Source organism: Canis lupus, chromosome 30 (assembly GCF_048164855.1).
Source record: "Canis lupus baileyi chromosome 30, mCanLup2.hap1, whole genome shotgun sequence".
In the NCBI taxonomy this organism is placed as follows: domain Eukaryota; kingdom Metazoa; phylum Chordata; class Mammalia; order Carnivora; family Canidae; genus Canis; species Canis lupus.
This window is the reverse complement of record NC_132867.1, coordinates 5,052,549-5,069,502: the sequence shown is the minus strand read 5'-3', so window position 1 is coordinate 5,069,502 and position 16,954 is coordinate 5,052,549. Positions and strand designations below refer to the sequence as shown.

The window sequence follows — 16,954 nt, the reverse complement described above, 5'->3', positions numbered from 1 at the left end:
TTTACTACTTATTATTATAGATTAAAAATATCTATTTCAGTTTGTATTTCTTCTCATATTAGTGAAGGTAAACATTCTGTGATTATGTCATTTCTTCCTCTGTGTTTTATCTTTGGCCAATTTCCTATGCATTTTAGAAAGCAACTTCCTCATTTATTTCTAACTGCTTTTTGTATGGTAGCTACTCAAGTATTCTTTTTCTCGTATTTTATAAAATATTTTAGCCAGTTCAATAACACTAAGCATCTTCATGGTTAGGACTTCAATGCTGGACAATAATTCTTTTTAAAGTCATCACAAACAAAATGTACTCTTGAACCAGACCAAAGATTAAGTTTATTATGACACGTGATTTACAATTACCTCCTTATCATCTTGCAAACTAAAACAATGGTAAAAGGTATTTAACTATGGCAGTGAAATAATTTATTAGCAGAGGGATGTCTTTCTGTGTATAAAGATATTTTCTTGAGGCACTTTTAGAATTGACTTAAAATTTCCATGTAGTAGTACTGTCAGAAACAATGAGGTGAAAACTGTCTAAACTTGCCAAAGTATCTTTAAGTTCAAATTCAAAAGACAAATAGAAATGTAAAACCCGCTGAACCCAGTAGACAACAATTTACTAGGTTTTTGTAAAGAGCACAGCACCTGCACACCTGAGGCAACCAGTGTAGGTGGCCAGTGGGTTGGTGCCCAGGTGTTCCCCGCTGCTCCTGCTTACCCCACCCCAGATGGCCGCCCTGCCAGTCTGCTGCCCTGCCTGCCAGCTCACCACCTCCCTTCCTCCAAACCACAAACTCTTCCATGGGCACCACTGCCAGCCCTTGCCTTTAGCAACATCCACGTCCTCAGACTTGAGGAGGTTTAAATGGCCAGCTAGACGGAGACTGGCAAGTACTTAAACCATCAGGACATGGAGTTACAAATCTGAACCAGTCATTTTATAACTGACCTTGTGGGGGCATCCAGGTGGCTCAGGGTGCAGTCCCAGGGTCCAGGGATCAGTCCCGCCTTGGGATCCCCACAGGCCTGCTTCTCCCTCTGCCTGTGTCTCTGCCTCTCTGTGTGTCTCTCATGAATAAATACATAAAATCTTTTTTAAAAGGATTTTTAAAAAATAAAAATAAAAATAAATAAAAGTGACCATGCAGACAAATACAAAACAGAAATTAACAGAGTTGGGTTGTTTTTGGTCATAGTAGCAATTTACTATGCTCAAAATTTGAATATCAATTCGATAATCTCTTAGGTGAGAGAAACTGGGAGGTACAATATGGAAATAGACACTGCTCACCAATTCCAAAAGCAGATACTAAAAAAACAAAAACAAAAACAAAACATTGAAGACAGAAACAAAGAATAAAGGAAAGGGGGAATGGGGATGAGGGAAATGGAATACCCTCTGTAATTTCTTCTATAGACTTTCTCCCAGAACTAGAGAGGATCAGGACCAAAAAATGCTTGGATCGCTAATTGTAACTGAAACCACAAGTTATAATACTCTCAAGAGATTCTAACTATCCAGACATCTGTTGGATAAAAATGCAGCCAAACATGCATCTTTAAAGAAGTTCGTAGATTATGCAGTGACAGGTTTATGATCCAGAAAATAGATAATTCAACCAGAGGAAGAGCTAATCTGGATTCACTGCTTACCCATAAAAACATAATTAGGGATACAACACCAATACAGGAAACACCGTACCTAGAGGTAGGAGTTATTTAAAGACTCCAAAATTTTAAAAATTACTTCAGAACCACAGAAATACAAATGTATTTTTATACCCATTTGATTTAAGTAATCAATCTCTCCATTAAAGCTAATTATATTGGAAAATATTCTGTAAGAATGAGATATATTGCATATCAATTATTTCTACATAGACATCAGTAATTTTTCATCTTTCTTATTTGTGGTATAAACACAAGTTTGTTCTGACATTTTCCAGAAGAGACTGTTGATTCCAAGCAAACATAAATAGGGCATCAAAGATTCTGAAGATGCCAAGCACCACATGATACTGCCCAAGCAAAGTAGCCATGAAAATGGGCATTATAACACATGCTTACAGCTGACAAAAATTATGAAAGTAAATACATAGTATATCAGGCTGTATCCAAAAAAAGAATGGCATATTTTGCCTCTAGCAGTCTCTCATAAGACTTTTGTTATCTTTTTGCCAAGGAATTCACAACATGTTGGCCACAGACAACTGTTTGTGAAACCTTATACTGTTGATAAATAAGAACAGAGTTAGATAGCCTGGAAAGGAATAAAAAAGAATCTGTAAATTCCACAGGCCGTATAGAATTTTTGTATATAATTTTTGCATCTTATTTGAAAACTGATGTGAAACTGTCTGGGACAAGTTCTGAAACAGATTTCTTCATTCAAGCTGTTTCTTTTAGATGTACCCCTAGAGATGTGATATAAGAATTAGTAAATCATTACTGAAAAGATAATTTGTGAATATAAAATATACTGACCCTGAAACAGAACTTTTAATGCTTTGAGTGGTTCTCCATTCAGAGTCACACTAGAATATCCTGGGAGTTTTTTTCAACCTCTACACCTCTCCTCTCAGATGAGAACAGAAGTTTCTCTTGAGAAGAAGACATGGTGTAGTTTGAAAAAATACCCAACTCCCAACCATAACTAGTTGATGAGGACTCCTTTAAGAAAACAGTCAAAAGATGATGGTGTTGCCTAGTTTTGTTTGCAGTTTTGGGGAAAATACTTTAGAAAGCAAGAGATGCTACCCGATTTATATAGCAATAAATAGCTTATTTACAAAATTAATACTGCAATGGAAAAATGAATCAGTTTTTAGTTGACAACTTTTAAAGACTAGCATGTATTAATGGGGTTTGGGTGAATTTAGTTATATACCATCTAACTGCCTCATTCTGTGCATAAAATTTGTTTGATCTATGTAAGTGATGAGGGCAAATGTCTCACTGAATGGTGAGACAAATAATACTTAAACCCAAGGGGATAGGATCAATTTTTTAGTACCCTCTCATTCCACAAGGCAGTGTTATAGACAGGGAAAAAAAAAAAAAAACTTGTTTAAATATATCTTGAAGAGGCACATCCTAAAATTCTTTCAAATCCGTTTCCTCTTGGTTCTTTACTACACCTCTCCCACTGTCTGGGCAACCAATACAAAAGCACATGGTTTTTATTGTATGGCCAATACCAGCAAACAGCAGTATTAGGAAATTTAGCTCTAGCAAATATCACAGTTATTCTTTTTTTTTAATTTAAGATTTTATTTATTTTAGAGAAAGAGAGAGAGAAAGAGAGACAATGGGGGGAGGGGTAGAAAGGGACAGAAACTGAACCAGACCCCACAGAAACTGAACCAGACCCCACGCTGAGCATAGAGCCCTATGCAGGGCTGGATCACATGACCCTGAGATTAGACCTGAGCCAAAACCAAGAGTTGGATGCTCATCAGAGTGTGCCACCCAGAAGCCCCAAATCACAGCTATTCCTGAAGAACAGAAGCCAATCAAGGTAGAGTCAGGGAGTGCCAGAAGCATTCAAGGCTTGCATCTTAATTATTCATGATGTCTCACATCTCCAGTTTGAAATGCAATGTATTCAGTAAGAGTACTGAGAACTTTAGTTCTCCCTCATGTGCACCATCTAGAAAACACAACCATGTGCAGTAGTTCATTGGAATCTCTCAGCTGTGGCAGAGTAAGGAGTATCATCTCCATTCTGCATCAGAGGAAGAGGAGGAATGTCAGGTTATGAAACTTGCCCAACAACAGACAGCTAGCTAAGTGGTGACGTGGGTCTTAGAATTTAGTTTTTGGTCCTCTGCTTTTCCCATACACATCTCTAGACACACATTTCTACATGTCTGCAAAGATTAAAGTTCTCTATAATGACCAACATTTTTATGAGCTCCTAAGTGGGGGGAGGGGTTACTAAACTACTCTCTCATCTCTCCTTGTCTCTTTCTCTTGCACACACACCATTATTTGTATTATTATGCAAATGATCCTGAAACATTTGGAATCCTCTCAGAAGGCTCCTGCATTTGCTGTATAAAGTAGGAGGAGGACCTAGGAGACAAAATCCCCACGCTTTGGGCATTGTAACATGATGGCACCATTCAGTGGAAGAAGGCCCAGAAGGCAGCATGGGCAAGATCTACAAGACTGTGGGAGTGCAGGGGAAATTCATTAAGGCTCCACAGAATCCAGCCATGGATACTTGAAACTGACAGCAGTGCTCTGGAATGCATTTCTCCCTCTGAATCACCATCCAGTTACTTTTCATGCAGATCTCACTTCTGGCTGTGATCTCCTGATATTCTGCATGCATCTCAAAGATGGTTTCCATTACCCTTCTGGTCACAAAATTGTCATTCTGGACATATGCCCTATACAACTAACACCATTCAGGAGTGTGTAAATATTTTAACATACTTCTGATGTTTTGTTTTGTTTTTTTTACTTTCAGTGGAAAACAGGATTATGATATATGCCAAAGGAAAAGAAAAAGGTTTGCAGAAAGCGTTAATTAGTTGTTAATTATTAGAGTCTTTATTGTTACCAAATCATAATAAATTCTAAAAAAAAGTCCAGAGAAAGTATTAGTTCAAAAACATCCTAAAATATTTTTTAAAAATCTGCAACTATTGCTTTGTGACATCTGAACTATCCTAATTGAGATGATGTTCTCAAGGTAAGTATCTAGAAATCTATAAATCTTTACTGAATAGCATGATTGCCACTGCAGAATCACATAGTCCCAGGGCTGGCTTCTACATGATATGGTATTTAATATGTCTACCTGCTGAAATCAAATGATTAGAAGAAGTAAGTTTCTGTGCCTATTCTATTTTAAAACACAATTGCAGCAAATTTCCTCATCACTTACAAAACTTACTAACAAAAAAAAAATTGCTAACAATGTTAGGAAAGGTTTCAATAAATCACTAACCCCATAGCCTTCAGAATTCAGACAACGTATATGCTCCATGAGAAGACATGAAAAGGAAAGGAAGGAAACTGCTTTTAGCTGAGCACCTACCACGTATGTTGCTTTGATGCTCTCTTCTCTAGAATAAAGACTATCTTAGTGCTTTAATATTTTATATAAATCATATTATCCTGTCAATTATTACTTTAGCTTTCTGATGATTTGTGTCCAAAGTTACCACCTTTCTCACTCATTGTAAAGCCTGGAACTGTGGAGCATTATGATGTGTCATGTAAATATCCAAGTGCACTGGGTTGGTAACTATTGTTTCCTATAGTCTTTTTTTTTTTTTTTTTGTAAATGTATATATTTAGAGAGAGAAATGGTTTCCAAGAGGTCAATGGATATAAAGCTCTATGATTTTAATCCCTTTGATATCTCCAATGAAATTCAAAATTTAGTAACATTTTACAAGAGGATGTTAAAATAGTTTAGCATGGTTATTTTTGAGAACTTTCATGTAATCAGTCTCCGTTGCCCAGGCTTGTCAATGCCAGACCACCTACAAGAAAGCGCAGGTCTTGAGATGTGATCTAGAGAGATGGCAAACTTACAGGGTGAATGGAAAAGCAAGTAGTAACTTGATGCCCATTTCTCTTTCATGGAGAGAAATTGCATATCTGCTGCTCTAGTTCACTTGTGCAATGTAAAGCACCCACAAAGTATTAAACAAGAGTGACCACCATGGTCTTAACAACTGAAGTCATTTGATTAGCCTATTTCAAAGAGAGAACTATATAACAATTTTGAGCAGTAATGGCTTACATTGCTTTAAGTTACAATTTTTGCCTTTTGTGAAGGAGGTCCGTTGCACAAAATATTCAGACTAGGGGATTCAAATTAAATACATTTTATAAAATGTAATATACAGGCCTTATATTATAAAAACAACAACAACATGGAATTCTTTCATAATATTATCAGATACTTGATGTCTGAGGGGAAAAATATCAATATAAAGGGTATTTGGCTACTCCTAACTTCCCCATCGGTACCCAGTGCTCCTATCCATTATCAAAATTTAACTTTTCAAAGAATTTTTTCCAGACTTCTTAACAGTAATTCTATTCACAGGTTAATCAGGCCCATTATTATGAAAGTCTCTTCAGAAATAATTCCAGGGCAGCCCAGGTGGCTCAGCGGTTTAGCGCTGCCTTCAGCCCAGGGCATGATCCAGGAGACCCAGGATCGAGTCCCACGTTGGGCTCCCTGCATGGAGCCTGCTTCTCCCTCTGCCTGTGTCCCTGCCTCTCTCTCTCTCTCTCTCTCTCTCTCTTTCTCTCTGTATCTCTCATGAATAAATAAATAAAATCTTAAAAAGAAAAAGAAACAATTCCATTTATGCCTTAACATATGAGAGAATACTAGAAACATAGCTTCTTGTACTTATGGAAAAATTTCACAGCCTGTATCCAGCAAATTATGTTAAGATCTAGTAGCTATTGTAGTTTCCTTTTTCTGTCTAACAAGGGTCCGTGTCCCATTCCTGTAATACATAATTTCGACTTCACTTGATAACTGTAAATATGCTCATTAGTGAGAGATAAACCAGATACTGTTTAATATTTGGCTATAATCATAGGGTAGAATCATATGATGATTTCCTCATCAAATCTACTACTTATACAAATGTATGGCTAATGCTTATGTGACAAATTTTTTAAGAAGCCATAAGACACATCAGTATATATTAATTCCCTTTTAGAGCCCGATTTCCCAAATCTGTGTTATAGTAGAGAATGTTGTTTTGTTTTCTAATGTTAGGCCACTTAAGTGTATTTTAGCAAAAAGAAACTCTTTATGTATATTTTATATTGGTCATTATGGCATTCCTCAAAGTAAAAAATAAATAAATAAATTTGTAACAAAATTGTAGCTAAAATAACATGAGGAATCCTAAGAAAAATAAATCTGTGGCTCTGCAGATGAAAACAATCTCAAGCCATGAGCAGCTTGTGTTTATACAGAAGTCATACCACAAAGCATGATCCTTTTTCCTTTTGGTAAATTTAAATATAGTAGATGAAGTGGAAATTATAAATAAAACCAACTTTGTATTTGGTAAAAAGGCTTCACTAACAAATCTTAACTTGCATAATTAGTTCAAACTAGTTGGGATGAATTACATATATTTTACATTAAGTAAATTATTGGCAGTAACAGGAAATAAGAATGACAGCATTTCAGTGTAATGAATTGCATGGTAATGGTCACTGAAAAGTGAATACTAGAACAGAATTTATTTAATGTCATCATAAATATCTGAGTATGATAGAGATATATCTTATTTATACATGCATCTCTAATAAGCTGTTGTATCATAATAAATAAGATAAAATCAAGAAATATAGAAGTATATAAAAGTTCTCTCAACCCCATAATCTCATCCCTTGGTATATACCCAAAAGAACTGAGAACATCAATTTATAGAAAGGCCTGTACATGAATTTTCATAATAGTATCATTCATGAATTAGCTAAAAAGTAGGAATGAATGAATGAATAAACAAAATGTGCTATATCTATATAATAGAAGAGTATCTACTCCTAAAAAAGAATGAAGTTCTGCTACATGCTACATTGATGAATCTGGAAAAGATAGGCTAAGTGAAAGAAAGAAGATACAAAAGGCTACACACTGAATGACTACATTTATATGAAATGTCCAAAGTGGAAAAATCCAGGGAGGCAGAAAGTAGACTAGTAGTTGCCAGGGCACAGGAGGATGAAAGAATATATATTGGGTATATATTTTATATCCCTAAAATATAGGGATTTCCTGAGGTGATGGGAATGTTCTAGAATTAGATAATGGGAATGGCTGCACAACATCATGAACATACCACTGAGTGGTACCCTTTAAAATGGTACACACATATATAAAGATTTATTTGAGAGAAAGAGCTTACAGTGGGCAGGGGCAGAGGGAGAGGGAGAGAATCTCAAGCAAGCTCCATGCCCAGCCACAGAGCCCTATGTGAGGCTCAATCCCATGACCCTGAGATTATGACCCAAGCCAAAATCAAAAGGCAGAGGTTTAACTTACTGAGCCACCCAGGTGCCCCTCAATAATATATTTTTTAAGGATTTTATTTTTTAAGTAATCCCTATACCCTCCATGGGGCTCAAGCTCACAACCCCAAGATCAAGAACCACGTGTTCCACTGACTAAGCTAGCCAGGTATCCCATCAATAATGTATTTTCTAAAGCTATAAAAAGTGGGGGTCTGGTCACCTTCCTTCCATATCTAAAATTTATGGAGAACCTATTATCTGCAGACCACATTTGTAAATGATTTACTTCATTGATTCATTTAATCCTCAACACAACCCATCTTTTAAAGAAAAGGAAGTTGAGGTACAAAGAGGGTTAAATAATTTGCACAAAGTCCTGCAGCTACTAAGTGATAGAGCTGGGCTTATAAAACCAGGCAATCTCGCTTCAAAGCTCAGGCCACACACTAATTGCCAGGAGCAATGACCATTAAAAGATGTGATATATATTTCCAGCTAATTTTTATTGAGGGAGTGCAGGCAGACACATGTATATGTGTGGGTGTAGACCGATAAGAATTATACATGTGGAACTATACTAGAGGTCAGCAAACTATAGCTCACAGGCCAAATCAAGCTTGCTTCTGTTTATATATAGCCCATGAGCTAAGAATGAAAGAATGGGATTTGTATTTTTACATGATTCAGAAAGAAGGGGATACAAGAAAAAGAGTAGTGTTTCATGACAAATAAAATTCACTTTTAGTGTCCATCAATGAAGTGTTATAGGGACACAGACATCTTCATTTATCTAAGTTTCATCTGTGGCTGCAAACACTATGCTATAAAAGCAGAGCTGAGTAGTGGCAACAGAAACAGTTGGACCCTGCAAAACATGGAATATTTCTATCAGGACCTTCATAGAAAAATTTTGCTGACTCTTGGATTATACTATAAATGATACTCTAAAATTTTGTCACTAAGCATTATACCACTTTGAACCTTCCAGATTTCCTTAATTTCTTTAATGGCTGCAAAATAAAAATGCACCTAAAATTATTAAACCTTTCCCCTACTGATGAAAATGTCATATCCTTTACCAACCACATTGCTCTCAAAATAGTTGGATTAATTTATTTGCCTCCTAATGGAATGTGAAAATGACCTACATTTTGGTGGCCTTCATATGTACTTCGAGAATTTTCAGACCTGTATCACCTGAATACAAGCTCTTCCCTCAACTGCTCAGTAGCCACCCAACGTTGATGCTGAGTCCTGAGCTAAGCCACTATTTTAGACTACCTGGTCTAGTCAACTTTGCATATTCTGTATAGAGGAACCCACTTCACATTCTTTTCAACTGCCCTACTTTCTTGGCTTAGGCATGTTACACAGAAGCTTTTGTTCCTATTAAGTAGTTAGAAAAGTGGAAGGGTAACTACTGTTCTTTAGTTGTTCCCCTGCAGTGGATACTGCAGTGGACTTCAGATCTCTCCCCATTCTGTGTTGAGACTTGGGAATTGCCTTCAGCAGAACAAAGTCACTTTGCCTAATGTCATGTCCCTTTTCCAGAGACAAACACATCCAGTAACTAACTGGTTGATGCAGATGTATAAAAGCCCATCCACCTTGACTTAAGGAAGGACAATTAAAAAGTACCACCCCAACTCCAGAGCTCCTTACAGAATCCACTAGGTTCAGCTGAACTTAAGCAGAGCAAGACTTCCCTTACACAATTCTCTCACTGCACAAAGATGTTTCCCTGAGAACAATACACCATAAATTGTCCACAAAGAGAGTCTGGTTTTCGGGGAAACTGACCTAAAACACTCCTCTTTAACTGTTCCTCAACACAAGAAAGAGAGATTTGATATTTGATATGACTCCTAAGTTTCGGGGAAGAAAATGAGTACATTATGGCTCAGCCCTCCCACAGTCTCTTTGGGCCAGCATCCACGCAGAGAGGTGCACACTCCTCCTGCTACTGTACTTGCCGGGGTAAGCACATTGGGTTAATGTCGCAGGCTATGCTTTCTGATTCAAGGCAACTTTGGGCAACCATCAATTTCTTTTCATAGTAATGAGGCTTTAAACTATGTGACAAGGAGGGGGTCTAAGGGAGTCTTCTCTGAGGTCTCGATTGTTTCTAGGATTGAATCTCCCAGAACCTAAACTTAGGTGAAAATACTAGAAGTCCAACTGTGAAAGTAAAGCAAATTGAGGATCTCTAGCTCAGCCTGATCAGTGATTAAGCCAATGATGTGATCTTCATCTGCTTATTCCTAAACCACACTGACGAAGAGCAGCACTACATGCTTCCATAGGTAAACCTTCATTCCTTATTATTAACTATTAACAGTTTAATATAACAGTCTTAATATTCAAATTTATCTATATTTACAGGGAGGTAGTACCCTAGAAACGTCTTAGATTTGGGGCAGGTTTTAATTCAAATCCAGTTTGGGCATTTTAGATTTAAGAAACAGTTTTCAAATAGGAAAACTGAGCCTTGCTTCCTTATTGTTAATGCATCTAGGAACATCCAGCTCAGATTTAGTTTAAGAATTAAAAGCAGTAATACAAATAGCATGCCTCTGGCACTATCTTGTATGTAGGTACTCAATAAATGTTGATTCACAGCTTAGTAAGTATTAAGAACTATTTATATTATGCCCAAATGGGCCCACTGTAGGTTTTTCAAAAAGAACAGAAATCATCTCTCCTCCACTTCCAAAAGGTAGGATGACTTTTCATACTGAAGAGATCATTTCAAGTCAAAATTCCAAACAATGAGTAGGTAAATAAAGCTCACACCAGAAATAAGGATATAAAAGAAAGCCCAGAAAATTCCCTTGTCTCTTCTACTATTTGAGGAGACACTGAGAAGATAGTGTCCATGCACTAGGAAGTAAACCCTCACCAGACACTGAATGTGCTGGCACCTTGATGTTGGCCTTTCCAGTCTCCAGCACTGTGAGAACTAAATGTGTGTTGGTTAAGTCAGCCACTATATGGCATTCTGTTATAGCAGCCCAGACTGACTAAGAGAACATTTCCTATGCCTACTAAGAGCACTGTTAGCTTTGGCCCCACAGATACCCCAGAAGAAAGGGAAGAGCCTCCAAGGACTGGTTGCCTACCATGGCAGTTACCAGATTCAGTCTCTGATCAGACCTAGTCCCAGGCATCAAACAACTTAAGAATTGCCTTTATTCTGCTTAGTATGTGGCAAGGAAGGGAAGTGTGCAATTAGCCCCGGCACACTCTCTTCTCTTAGAGAGAGAGAAGCAAGTACTCTGATAGTTTGTTTAGAAAAAGCAGCTTGAACCCAGGGACTTAATAAGAAGCTGAAATGAATGAGTTGAAGCAACAGACAACAGTGGAAAGTTCGGTGGAGAACCAGTTAACCAAGATAAGAATGTTCACTTATTCAGAGTGAATGCAACTTGATGCGAAGCAATGATCACTCTGGGGAGATTTCTGCTGTGAACCAGCATTCAGATGAAAGACCTTGCACATTAAGAATAAAACTAAGGAAAACTAGAAAAACTAAGAAAAAAATGAGTTTCTATAAATTCCTGGAAAGAAAGTCCTAATAGATCACAAAGTATTCCCGAACAAGAACCTGGAATCGGGGGTGGAGGTGGGTGGCTTTGGAATGTAAACTCTGGGGATGTAATCAATGACTTGATTTGTATTTTTAGCCTCTGATGCCTCTGATTTTTGTGAACTCAGAACTATTAATACAATTAATATGAGTAGTCTGGTCTAAAAACCAAGATCAAACATTTACCACCATGACCTTCAGAACCAGCAAATTCCAGAGAAGAGCTAGCTGACTGCTCTGTGAAGAAACATTTACCTGGCCAAATTTATCAAAATCTGTTGAATATAATCTTTATAGTCATCTTTTGTCTCATGCTGTTTAAAACAGAGATAGAGCGAGAGAGGGAGAAGGAGGTGGTAAAGAAAGGGAGGGAAGACAAGGGAAATCCATTCCTTTAAAATACGTTCCCTAATTCTTTTCAAAGGACCATGATTATATTCCATGGATTATATTCCAGAAAGCTGTTTTATTAATCATATGTAATACCTGACAAAAAGGATAAAAGGTAAATTTACCAAATTTCTGAATTCTACTAGGCATTATACATTGTATAGGGCACAGAGACAGGGGAGATTTAAAGAATGTGCTCAATCCTTTGTAAACATAAGGTTAGTAGAGATTCCGGTTCTAAGGACCAGATTACTAATTTAAGACATGGGAGAAAAGTTCCGACCCCTCTCTCAAGCTCACCATACTTGTTTCTGCAGGAGTGCAGGAATTATCGCAAAGTGGTTAGTTCTCTAAACATATTGTCAAAGCTTAATTTTACACAGAAGAGAAAAAATATTTCAAAGTATTTGAAAACATCCTCCACGTCTTTGTATTTATTTCTCTACTTTTCTTTCTTTTTATGGAAAGAAGAAAATTTCCCAGCTCACCTGTTTCAAACCCCACACTTGGCACTAAGTCCACGGTTCCATGAAAAGCTCCGGCCCATGCTGAGGTAGCAGTGGTGACTGTAGTCGGATCTGTCTTTGTGATGTCACACTGGGGAGCAGGAATCCTGGCTGCACGCACTGATGGCATCAGCAGGGGCCCATAGGACGGATCCAGGGCAGAACCAGCAGAAGGGTGATGGTGGTGGTGGTGGTGGTGATGGCGTTGGTGCATGTGGGCATGGGGGTGGTGGTGCCGCATGTACACGTCATGCATGTGGCTGTAGGACGGGCTCACCTGAGATGCCAAAGGATAGTGCCAGGACTCGGATGCAGGACGGGGAGGGGCTGGGCCAGTCTGATGCAGCCCATGTCCCGGCCAGGGGCTGGGGTCGGCTGCAGTAAAGGTGCCAGGGGGTGCAGTGACCTGGAAGTCGGGATGAACCCCACCTAAGCAGGGTGCAGATGGGGGCTGGTAAGAGCTGGTCCAAAAGGAAGTCGGGAAACTACTCCGCTGGTTTGAGAGAGCTGAGCTGTCTGAGAAGACAGAAAAATTATTTACATAAGATTCAGTTCCAGGATAAGACTTGCCTCTACTTGTTCAATATTTTACAAGCAGACTAATTAGTATGCACTCTTTTCTCCCCACACAGAGGTAAATTGATAGCAGGTAAGTCTCTCAGATTCCATACCAAGTCATTGCACACAGTTCAAGGTGCTGAATGAGTGCCCCTATCCCTTATTTGCTTAGTTTATGTAGTCACAGTCTAAGCTGAGGTTTGCCAAGTCTGAGATTGAAAAGCTTCATTTCCTGCTGGGCGGCTTGCTGCCCTCGGGGTCTCTGAGCAGAGGTCACAGGTACATACATCACGAGGAAAGAAAGCTCATGCCATAGATATGATGCAGGAATGTTGGAAATGTTGATGTTTATCAAACTTCTCACAAATGCAAATGCAATTTTCATTCAAACAACATTTTAATGCTGAAAGTAATAAATGGAAATAAGATCATACTGAATTATGCTCACCAACACTCATTTCCCACCAAGAAGAGTGTAACCGAAGCTTTTTTTTTTTTTTTTCTTTTTTTTGGTAGAGGTCTGGGAGTGTCTGGACGGATAATAATAAATGTTAATATTTAGTTACAGCAACCAAATGTCCAATCCTAGTCCAGGGGCTTTTCATGGATGATATTATTGGATCCTCATTCAAGCCCTCTGAGGTAGTTATTGTTATTACCCCCATTCTAGAGATATGGAGATTGAAGCAGGGAAGAAGCCCAAGATCTCACAGCTGGTAAGAAGGAGATGAAACTTTGAAAACAGGTAGCCTGCTTCAGTGCCTGGCACTCTTCCTAACTGTGGCACAAAAGGGCACAACTGCAACCGGGACAGGAACACCTAGAATTTGGTGGGGATTCTGTGGAGACTTTTGAGGGGAAGAGATTCAAGTAAGGCTGACAGACGTGAGAGGGTTTAGGCAGAGGAATAATAATAATAAAAAAAAATAGCACTTAGAGATAAATGAGGGAAACTGCCCCTCTTCCCCATCTTCAGTTGAATTTCTCCACTCAACCTCCATAACATATTTATAGATGACTACTACATGCCAAACATAGGTCAGGGATGACCAAACAGATATCACTCTTAATCACAATCTAGCAGGGGACAGGTAAATAAGTAAACCTGTGCAATGTGACCTGATAGGGGCTCTCATAAGGAGAAAGCATAGAGAGAGGGCACAGAAGCAGCCTAAGAAAAAATAAAAGGGTAAGAAGAGTTAGCCTTGTGAAGAGGCAGGGAAGAGTGGCTTAGGCAAATAAAAAAGTATGTGAAAAAGGCCAGAAATTACACAAAGTAGCATAGGAGGAACAAAAAAGAATCGTGTGGGCAGAAGATGGCAAAAAATATTAAACTAAAAAGTCAGACTGGGTCCAAGAAAAGATCCAGATGGGCCTTGCCAACCATGTAATGAGTGTGGGCACTGTCCTGAGGAGATGCTAGTGACCTTTCAAGGGCTTTACTCTAGGGAATTATACAGTCAGATCTGTGACCAGAAAGAGCCCTAACTCCAGCGATAGCCTGTCTAGGGTTTAAAGAGCAAGCCCTGGACTGGGAGTCTAGGGAGCCCGGCAGAGAGCTAGCACCTACCAACCACCTCATCTGATTTGACCTCAAATGGATCTGTTGGTCTCTCTGGGGCTCAGTTTCTTCCATATGAGGTATTTGAATTACAATTCCAAATATCTTCTGGCTCTCTATCATTCTGTGAGGTGGCCTATGATTTCTATCTAAAGACGAAGAGAAGGTTCCTTAGCACATGAATCATGCATGTGTAATAAGATACTATTTTCATACAGGGTTCCACACGAAAGAACCTAGCTGCATCTTTTCACTGAGTGAAGACTAGCCTAAGAAGTACTCTGAAATATAAGTATTCAGAAGTCTGACATGTCCATGTTCTCACTTCATGAATTTCCAGGACACAATTTTCTCACCACAGAGGAAAGCTGCTGTGACTTGAACCAGGCACCATATACATAATTTGACTAACATATTTAGGATATTGCCATGGTGTTCCAATGTCTCCTTTCTCCAGCTTCCCTGATGACTCTTCCCCTTGCTCCCTGTTAACCCTACACCAGGGCGATCCTCATTCACCCCATTCATTCTATGGATGGGCAGCTCTTTGGTGTCTCACATTCAAGTCTGTTCCCCAAAGAATCTCCAAGGATCTCAAAACCCTTGGGGGAAATTAAAAAAAATTCTCCAAGAGGCAAAGGATGGACGTGCACATTGTTCTTCAAGTCTTCAAACAGTCCAGGCAAACTTTTGATGGAATGACTTTGCCTTGTCACCATCACATCCATCAGAAAATAGTACTTAAAGTCAAACTCACTGGCATCGGGGCACGTATGTTTTCTTTCAGAATTGTCTCCCTTTGATATCTAAAAAGTAGCTGCTAATGACCAACAAAGAAAGTCATGTAAGCTGTGAGAAGAAAATTCAATTTGCCTTCAATGGTGGCCACTTGTAGAATTTTCTGTCATACCCACCACGATGACTGCCAACATTAAAGTTAGAACCCACACAAAAAGTTACAGAGGCTCGTTACATGCAGCTTTGCTGCCCTGAACCCGCCACTTTGCTGTCACAGATTGAATCTCTGGTACCAGACTGAACCTTCATTCTGCTTATAACTTTCATCGCCTGTTGGAGCCAGAATCCCATTATGAAAACTACTAATCCCCCCCCCCACCTCCAGGTACATGCCAGAGATACTGAGCTGCCCTTATTAAAATCCCCCATTAAAATGTCAAAACTACAAAGTATATGTCATTTTCCGGGATGCTTTCCTTATAGTTCCTTTTATTTATATATACGTGGACCCAATTTTATTTTATATATGCTTATGCATTTAGAGATGCATGCACAAATGTGAATAATGGGCAAATTCCTTACCCAAAATATTACCCTATTTATGAATCATTGTATTGTAATTAGTGAACACATTGTCAATGATAGTGGAAATCTATTTTTAAAAACATGCTCCATAAAGACTGAACAAAGCTTTAAAATGCCTCAGCGAAAAATAAAATTAGAAGCAATTTAATGTTTTCCCAGTTCATATGTCTCCCAAGATTAAAGTCTGCAGAGATCTCTGTGGCTCTTTTCAAAGACATTGTTGCATTTTACAAGTAAATGAAACAATATTGAAGAGAAAATATGTTTATGGATAGTCTACACTTCAAAACCACTATTTGGTATCTTGGTTGTTAAAAAAAAAAAAAAAAGATCTTGATACAAAGAAACATGATATACTTTGTTTGAAGCCTGGGAATCAGTGTGCTTATTTCATATGTAGGTAAATTCTTTTTCATTACATGACTTTTTGTTTAGGAGTACTTAATCAAAGCCACATTTGTTTGATGAAAAAGCATATGAAAAACTTGTGTACAAACTATTTCCATGGAATTTTACTTTTCAGGTTAATGGAGGCAATTTAGAACTGTCAGATGTTACCATTCTGTGGTGACTTTGGATTCAATGGTACTCAATATTTGGATGATGTTAACACTGACATTATGACACATGCAAAAAAATCTAAATACACTTAGGTTCAATTTGCATTTGGAATTAAAAGTTTCTCTCTCTCTCTCTCTCTCTCTCACACACACACACACACACACACACACCCTTATTTCTAAACAACAAGAATGACAAAATTGTTATGTTGTCTAATACAACCTACCCAAGGCTTACTCAGTAATTTCACTGTGTGAATTATACAGAAAATACGTTAAAGACACAGAAGAGTTCAACATGGAACATCAAGCTATTCCTTCAATTTCATAATAGATGGGATACTTTTTGTATTAACTCTAAATACTAAAAAAAAAAAAAAAAAATTCTCTAAGGACAAACAAGCCAGAGAAAATTCAACATTTAGTTTAAAAAATCAAACATTTTATTATTCAA

At 38.1% G+C, this 16,954-nt stretch overlaps 1 protein-coding gene and 1 long non-coding RNA gene across 6 annotated transcripts in view; one reads left to right on the top strand and one right to left on the bottom strand.

Annotated features, from left to right (window-relative positions):
• Positions 1-16,954, bottom strand: part of VGLL3 (vestigial like family member 3) — a 47,396-nt gene that overhangs the window by 12,180 nt on the left and 18,262 nt on the right. For all 5 annotated transcript variants that reach the window (XM_072806509.1, XM_072806510.1, XM_072806512.1 and 2 more), the window contains exon 3: positions 12,481-13,014. In XM_072806509.1, the coding sequence (XP_072662610.1) occupies positions 12,481-13,014 (534 nt within the window). The remainder of the gene's footprint in view (positions 1-12,480; positions 13,015-16,954) is intronic.
• Positions 12,532-16,092, top strand: LOC140621441 (uncharacterized). The gene is made up of 4 exons (XR_012021122.1): positions 12,532-12,673; positions 13,131-13,147; positions 13,727-13,772; positions 14,836-16,092. It is a non-coding gene; the product is annotated as an uncharacterized lncRNA (long non-coding RNA).